The sequence below is a fragment of the Primulina tabacum genome, chromosome 11 (genome assembly GCF_025594145.1).
Source record: "Primulina tabacum isolate GXHZ01 chromosome 11, ASM2559414v2, whole genome shotgun sequence".
Lineage (NCBI taxonomy): Eukaryota > Viridiplantae > Streptophyta > Magnoliopsida > Lamiales > Gesneriaceae > Primulina > Primulina tabacum.
This window is the reverse complement of record NC_134560.1, coordinates 1,084,842-1,093,339: the sequence shown is the minus strand read 5'-3', so window position 1 is coordinate 1,093,339 and position 8,498 is coordinate 1,084,842. Positions and strand designations below refer to the sequence as shown.

Below are 8,498 nucleotides of genomic sequence, written 5' to 3'. Positions count from 1 at the left end.
GCTTGAAGAAGCGAGTTTCTTTTCTTTCTATTCAAGTACTGCACCCAAAAACACTCGCGTTACTGTACACAAGGTTTGCGAATTGTTGTCAGTCACATGAATCAAACTGCCAAGTGTATGTCTCGTCCTGAGCTAATGAGGCATCATGCGCACACACACACACACACACACACACACATACAGTGATACAGATACATGAATAAAATGTACATACACAAACAAACACACAGATATATACATGAAGAGAACTGAACGTCGACGGGCGACTTTTCTTAGTTTCCACCTTAGCCAAAAGAAGAAGACCATGCTCGATGACCAGGGAAGCAGCCAAAAGGGGGCATTTGAGCCCAGATTTGTCTCAATTGATCTTTCCTATTTCTGTTTCAGGTTCACGTGTTATCACAAAATTATAGTTTGGTTAGCGATGCAAAGCCTTTTTGCATTTCAAATTATAGTGAGCACATTTCTTTTTAAATCATAAATTTGAATAATTTAAAATAAATTTATATGAATGTATAGTAAATTTACTATTGTTATAAACATAATTATAAAGAGAACAAAATAAATAGATTCATTTCGTGGACTTATTTTTTCACCACATTCTTGCTGGAATTCTTATATTCATTAAATATTTTACTGTTAACACTTTGATCACTTCACATTTTGAAATTAAATAAAACATTAAATATTTTACTGTTACCAATATTTTACCGCAGACGCTGCAGCAGTTAAAGTATTTTTCCTCCATCTCGTGCTCCAGAGGCTATTACTAGCCACTGTTTAGTGAAGACGGTAGCCAACGAAGGTTTTCCAGACGGCTTGGAAACTGTCAGCTACGGTTTTAGCCACCGTCGCTAAGGTAAGCAGGTTCTTGAAGTGACTGGTTTCTGCAGTTGATAGTTCAATTAGATATGGCAACTCATGCTCTGGCGAATAGGATCTCCTCAGATGTTAGTTCTGCTTTTCCTGAATTTTCTAGTCCTAGGTTTATTAAAATAAATGTTAGGGTGGTTTGTATGATGTGATGATATGTGTGGATTTTTTCAGGGAAAAATTATGATGCAAAACCATTTAAAATATTTATTTATTATTTAAAGCTTCACGCTGAAACAAAAGACATTACAATAATACAATTTTTTATTTGACAAGATCCATTGCCAGATTTTCCATGTTCATGGCTTGAAAAACTTAAAGACAACAGTTATATTCAATCAAATGCACCAACTTGCAAACAAGAGCAGAAAAACAAACCAATACAGTATCCGCCCAATCAAATTTTTCAAAAACAACTCAGAAACTTCCTCTGGTTGAGGCACTTGGGGCACGCATGTTGGGAAAATGACACGATTCAGGATCTGGGAGTATTTGAGAGGACAAAAACTGAAGCTACCTCTTCTTTCTTGATGGTTCATCTGACATTATAGCCAATATATACCACCATTCAGGGTTTTACAAGTACAACAGCTGACTGATTTGATGGTTATAAAAGAGACCAACGAAGTCGTTCTTCGTTACAAGCTGGCGCAGCTGGATTGTCACCTTTGGTTGTTGCAACTTTTCCCTCGGAAAGGGGAAAACCAAAGAGCCTGCAACCTTTTTTGCACATTGAAACAAATTTCTGATTGTCTCTGTAGAGCTGCGAAAGTCTCATTTGCTTATGTTCTTCAGAGGGCTCTGGTAATCTGATTGCAGGCGGAGGCAATTGATCAGTACTTTCAGAAGATGGGAACTTACTTGGAATTCTTAGAGAGGCACCGAAATCTCCAATATTGCTGGTTCCAATCTTCTTCCGATTGCCAAATAACAATGACATAAATTGAGATGATGGTGAATTTGATTGCTGCAACATTAAAACAGGAGGAGATGATCCTGGAACGAGCAAAGGTGAAAATGGTGTTTCAGTGTTACAAACATGGGAAAGAGTGGACCAACTATTTCCATGATTCTGCAACTGAACTCCATTTAATATGTGAGTATCATTATTTTCATAAACATTACAGGCTTCGGAGCGCCGGAACGACACAGTTTCTTGACCTTGCAAGACCTTGTGGAATTGAAAGGGTTCGTTAAACAAAGTAATGCCCTCAAAAGCATTACCGGCATCTGCATGATGAGGCATGACGCTGTTTCCTTCTGCCTGAATTCTTGATTCAATGAGACCAGGAAGGCACCTTGTGTCTGAAGGGAGCCTAATAGGGCCGTCCAGTGCAGTGTATGAAGGACGAAACCCGAATACTTCTTGACCTTGCAAGACCTTGTGGATCCTTAGAGGCTCCCCGAAATTTGGCATTCCATTCTCATCTGTCACAAAGTATTGATGTATGACCGATAAACGTTAAAGACGACCACTTGGAATATAACTTCGGGAATAAATTTAGTTTTTGTGGCAGGGATGTAACCTCTGGGAGCTGGAAAATCGGCTTTTGTAGTGGGAAATCTGACCCTACTTCTCTTGGCGCCTGGTAACATAATGCTGTTGGGTCCAGACACTGGACCGGATGGCTCAATCTCCCAAGGGGAAACCCGGCAAAGACAGTTCACCTCCATATCATCCCATCTCACCTGCAAAATAAAAACATGAATCTCAACAGGCGTCAAACCAAGGGTCAATTACAAAGTTGGGTTTACACAAAAATAGGCTCCTCTAGTTATATTGACGCGTCTATTCTTCACAGAAAAATTTGCACAACCCATTTGTGAAAATCTCCCGATGCATTCACCACACCAGATCAAAACGAAATCTTAAAAGCAAAATAATTACTATAACATATCTATAAGTACCAATAAGCACTTCCACTTTGAACCAGGCCATCTTACTGGATCCACATCACTGACCCCGATAATGAGCCCACTGCACCATACAAAATAAGATTAATTTGATAAAATACTGCACCATCGCAAAGTCCAGAGACATTGTTGAAAATGAACCTTCTCTGAGAAGAATCTTCTGTTTCAAACCGGATTTTAAACCTCATTCCAGATGAAAAGGAATGTGTTAGGCTCTTGGAGAACTTCTGATAAGGTAAAATGATCTCAAATGAACGACCCCTGCAAAACATGTTTCAAATACAGAATTACCAACCATAAAAGAGATCTTAACAGTAGGGTCAGGCATTGTCATGAATCAACTCCAGAGATATATATTAACTAAACATGGATATATATGTGAGAACCAATAGAGACGTATTACCATCCTCACAACGCTCCAACATCATCAAGGATGGTTGGAAAAAAAACTTAGTTGACCATAATCGTAATATGCAATTCATCGTCAAAATTATTTTATAGCTTAAGAACTAACAGCATTTTATTGAACTACCTAGGATTATAACAAATGTTAAAAGTGCTTTGCATGGATATGGAGTTCACCACCCCAGCAATGCTGCTAGCATTGAATTGCTGGCTGTTGGGTGCAAGAATGGTGGAACCACTTTTAATCTGAGCAGCTCTACGAATTCCGAGCCTTAGTTCTCCATCACCGCCTCTGCAAAAGAATAGACGATGAGACGTAACATGGATCGAGTTAAAACAACAATCAACTATGTGAATTCAAACCTTAAAAAAAGCACAGCATCCCCCGAAGTCAGCTTCTTCTTGTTGACAAATGCACTCCAACCAGTAGTCAGCAAATGTCTGCGAGGCTGACCTGCTCCAGAAAAACACTCCGTATTTAGTTACATTTATTAAGTTGTAGATCTGAGACACAAAATAAAGTTCAGTGACCATGAAAATAAACACCACCACAAAAGTTGAAGTCCTACCCCTGTAAATATGCCGAAATTTCCACTCAATACCGTGCAAATCCTTAGCCACAAGCTCTTGCGAAGGTCTCTGCTGTTTATAGTCCTAGATCAAAAGAGAATGGATACACCATCATCGCCAACCAAAAGAACAAAGTGATTACAGGGAATGAAATTAAGAGAAAATGGATGATTTTATAAATTTATTCACCAGAGGAGGAAAGCAGTCCTCTGCGGCTCGACGAGGTACAGAGAAGCCACCATGAGTGCTAGTATCAGAAGCTGTAAGAGTTTTACAGAACATATGAGGTGTCGTAGACTTGCCTAAATCTTCTACATCTTCTTCTTCAGCTTCAAAAATCCCATCCCTCCATTTTTGTTCTATCTGCCGAAAATGAATTTATTTGATATGAAGCTTGTAGATCACCGCAATATAGATGAACTGTAGTAGTGAGTCTAAATAATAGAAAATGGCATCTCATCAACTAAAAGTTAAAAAAAAACTGAATCTTTAAAAGGAAAAATGGCATCTTTTGTTTATGTGAGTAAAATAGACCTTTTACCCAGATCAGCAGTACTTCATACAAGCAAATACAATAAATTTCATTTCCAAGAAAGATAATACTGCTACATTTGACATATTTCAAAGAAAGAAACAACGCTAAGAAGAATGTCTTCAAAATCGGCAAAGACATCGATCCCAAAATATCATCTCCAGACCCAAAGTATTGCCTTCCTAAGGAAAATATTGCTTAGAGTTTCAAAGGGGAGAGAGGAGAAAATTTCGCTCTTAATGCCCTTCTGGTTTAAATAATTTTGTGCAAAAAAGGAGATATTCATTCAAATCATTAAGGAATTACCCCGAAATATAATAATTTCCAAATTTTCCCACAAATACGAAAATATAAGAACTGCAGCCGACTGCAGCTAAACGAACAATGTAACGCTGGAAGAAATACTCTTACATGTGGGTCTGGAACGAGGGAAACTAGAGCATAAACCTCATCATTGGTTGAATCCGCCTAACAATAAAAATCTTGAGCTTCAGCAAAAAAAATCTTGAAAATGAAGTAACAAGAATTAAGTGGTAAAAGAAAAAAAAAAAGAGATTCTCACATGTAGTTTTACATCAATGACGCGAGAAAATACGTGAGGAGGGAGATCATAGGTCATGTCCGGGTGCTCCGGGAGGTGTTCCACGTGTCCCTGAGGAAAGTACACGACGGCGCTTCCTTTCTTAGGCAACGAAATCAACGGTCCAGCACAGGCGTGCCACAACTCCATACACACCGCCGACGACGGCGTTTTGGCCAATTCCGAGTTCGATGAGGCCGCCGACGATGAAGGAGAACAGGAAAGCGACGCCGTTTCATCTTCAGTGTTGACGGTATTCAAATCGATTAATCCGAACATCATAGTCGAACCCTAAGCAACAAAAATCACATAAAACAGAAATCCTTCAGTTGCTGCAAATCTCTAGATACAAAATATGAGTGTACTTGAAAAGTACCCACTCACACCAGCACAGATAGAGGGAGGGAGGACGAGAGAGAAAAATGGGACCTTTTTTTAAAAAAAAAAATCTTAAGAGCGCACTCACTCACTCACTGCATTGCTTTGCTTTCTCTCACTGCAAACACGGGATTGCCGTTTCTCTGTGCATATATATAAAAAAATCTCGCTTTATTTTAAGCAACCAACACTGGAGCATCCTATCTCACTCGCGCCTTGATTTTTACTAATAACGATAACAATAACTCTAACTTTTGTAATCGTAAATGCAAATACATTACTATTATCGTTACAGGACTCTGCAAGCTGCAGAAGAAGCAGCGCTGTGCAACTGCGGGGAGAAGGACTCAAGCTACCTGTGTGGGGTGTGAGGAGTCGAGGGTGGGCATTAGATTATGTATGTACATAGCCTATACATACACCCCTCGTCTGTATGCACTGATTGGGCTGCAGCACACAGTAGAGGTGGTGTCAGTATGTGATTTTTGGGAGTTAGTTGAGGGGGGAGGAGCTGCTGGATAAATAAAAATAACGGAAAAGTAGTGGAAGAAGATGACTCGCAGTAATAATAATAAACAAGAAATATTATTATAATAAAATACAATTTATAATATATAAAAAGATAACAATAAATAAAAGATGAAGTTTTGTGCGCTCACAATACCCCCTTTATTTTCGGGCGATGTCTATTCTGTCCCCCTTCACTTCAACAAATCTCCCCTGTGTCCCTTGCCTTCATTATATATATATATATAGGGCATGTGTGAAGATATAATTAGTGATCTTTGACATACGATTATTGCATATACATTAAACTAAAAGTATGATGCATAATTTATGTATTTTTGTTTTTTTTTTAAATAAGAGAATTATAGTGAAAATTTTGGAGATATATATATATATATATATATATATATATAAAGGTATGTGGATACATCCAATATGCAACATACTGCTGGGAAACACTTGGGCTGCCCAATTTTTGTGCCGTGGCCGCACTATAAGCTAGGGCCTTTCAATTATAAGTTCTCCGCATCTAATAGGAAGAAAAAGATCCAAGCTTTCCTGCCAGCCAGCCAAAGGCGATGATGTTTATCTTTTGTTGGGGACGATAAAGTAAGGGATTATGACTTATACGCTATTTTTAGGTAGCAAAAGATGGTCCCAATATTTTGATTCTTTTGTGCTATCCATCCATTTTTATTTTATTAAATTTATTTGCATAAAGATTATTAATGTCCGCGATGGTCAGATGTCACCAATTAAGGACGCGATAACACTTTTCGAGGGGTTAATCGACCGTCCTTCTTACAAAGTTTTACTGATTAAACTTGACTTGTAATTTTATGGATTAAATATTTCGAGTCCAATCCGATCAAAAAAATGTAGGTATGAAAGTGGTTACTTTCAAGGCAAAACTTCATCAAAGAATGCCCCCCTCAATTCCCAGGCAAATTTTAAGCAATTTGGCAATTGGAACATCCACCCAGTTCTAGTACAAGGGATGTATGGGAGCTGAAACCCATTATTCCTTCGCAAAAAGATTCAAATATTATATCATACATCCGGAAAAACAAAGAAAAATTATTTACATATCATAAATTTTCCACATTGGGTATATATATATATATATATATATAGAGGGAGAGAGAGTTAAATTGAATTTAAAAAAAAAATAACCATTTGCCCACAACATAAAATAATGTGCTATATTGTTCATATAAATTCTTTTCACTGGATAATTAATTTCATATACCAACTGATCAATTAATTATGTAAAAGACACGTGCCTGCAGTTAGATATTAATAGAGAAAATGGGTAATAAAATTTATTTTGGCACGAGGGATAAAAGGTCTTTTGGTTGTACGTGATAATTAATCAACGGCATGTATTAAAATAAATTCAACTATTTGGAAATAGGAATTATTTTTCACACAACCTACGTAGCAAGCACGCAATATTATTTAGTTTAAGAAAAACCATAGAATGTAAAAGAAAAAAATTTCGATCCGTTTAGAAAAGTACTTTAAAAACGTGTTTTTTAGTGTTTTATAAGTGAAAATTTTAAAGTATGTGTTTGAATAAAAAACATTAAAATGTTTTTTTTAAAAAAAAAAAAATTAATTGCTCTCCAATTGTAGTTTTTAAAGAAGAATTGAGAAATAGTTTTTCCTAACACTCTTAATTTGATAACAATTATTTTGTACGTTACTACGTGGGCAAGAAATATATATTAGATTGGGGAATAAGTATAACCAAACCCTTCCCTAACCACGTGGGATTGATCCCACATGCATGCATTATTATGGACCGACTCCGATTTCCTTAATTACGAAACTAAATGTAATCAATGTGTTTGTACAGAAATTGCTTAACTAGCTGGGTCTTAAGCTTTGATTAATTAAACCGTGGGAAACATATTCTAATTACAGCTTGAAAACGGACAATATACAAAATGACAGACAGCATGCAGGCATGAAGTACGTAGCCTAGCTGTGGTAATAATTTATCTGTTGGATGATGCAGTGTCCGACTGTGGAATAGTGTGATTTCTTGTTATAAGATGCATTTCTATTAATAGATAATACAATAGATCTACTATAATATAATTTTGACCATTCTTATAGATTTTTAAATAATTCTGGTTAAGTGATTACAATAATAAAAATAAACAGAAGTAGAAATGAATGAAGGGGTAAAGAGACAAGGACTCGTCAGAAAGCGGGGTGTGGCGTTTACAGAGATCCCCTCGACTTTTTCGCGGGCTTTTACTGAAACCCTCCCCTGTGGGGCAACCCCCAAAGCCCGCTCTCTAACCACTGCTTTATTGCTCACTGTGCCCACTGCTCTATTTCATCGTACTTGGAGTCTCGTCAATTATACGCTCCACCATATATATACGTACCGTATAATATTCAAACGATGACTTCTTGCTCTTTGCTGAAAAATCTTTTAAGGATTAATAATTAATGGCCCTCGATTTTTTCCAATTTAAGTAATTTCTCAACGTACGTTAGAACTATTTTGTAATTCAAAACTCAGTTTGTTGATCAAATAAAGATGAGCTCCTCCCGTGGATGTAGGTCGATTGATGACCGAACCACATAAATTGTGTCTCGAGTTAATTTCTTTATTTTGCTTATCGTGCGTTGAGTGCTTTAATTGATTGTCTCATAATTCTTGAAGTGTGATATGTTACACGTGATTACAAGAGATTCTGTGAGCTTGGTTACATTACAAGTGGT

General features: G+C 37.1%; 1 protein-coding gene across 7 annotated transcripts; it reads right to left on the bottom strand.

Moving 5' to 3' along the window:
* Positions 1-1,185: 1,185 nt before the first annotated feature.
* LOC142518214 (auxin response factor 3-like) lies at positions 1,186-5,803 on the bottom strand. 7 transcript variants are annotated; one of them, XM_075620946.1, is made up of 12 exons: positions 5,534-5,803; positions 5,341-5,395; positions 4,857-5,165; positions 4,706-4,762; positions 3,952-4,125; positions 3,762-3,846; positions 3,556-3,646; positions 3,320-3,484; positions 2,929-3,048; positions 2,782-2,851; positions 2,400-2,562; positions 1,186-2,301 (listed from the first exon to the last, which is right to left on the bottom strand). In XM_075620946.1, the coding sequence occupies exons 3-12, from the start codon at positions 5,154-5,156 to the stop codon at positions 1,481-1,483; spliced, it is 2,046 nt and encodes a 681-aa protein (XP_075477061.1). In that variant the 5' UTR covers positions 5,157-5,165; positions 5,341-5,395; positions 5,534-5,803; the 3' UTR covers positions 1,186-1,480. The 7 variants fall into 7 exon arrangements, with proteins under 7 accessions (XP_075477061.1, XP_075477062.1, XP_075477058.1 ...); XM_075620947.1 differs by having other exon boundaries at positions 5,345-5,395; XM_075620943.1 differs by having other exon boundaries at positions 5,341-5,803.
* Between the last annotated feature and the right edge of the window lie 2,695 nt (positions 5,804-8,498).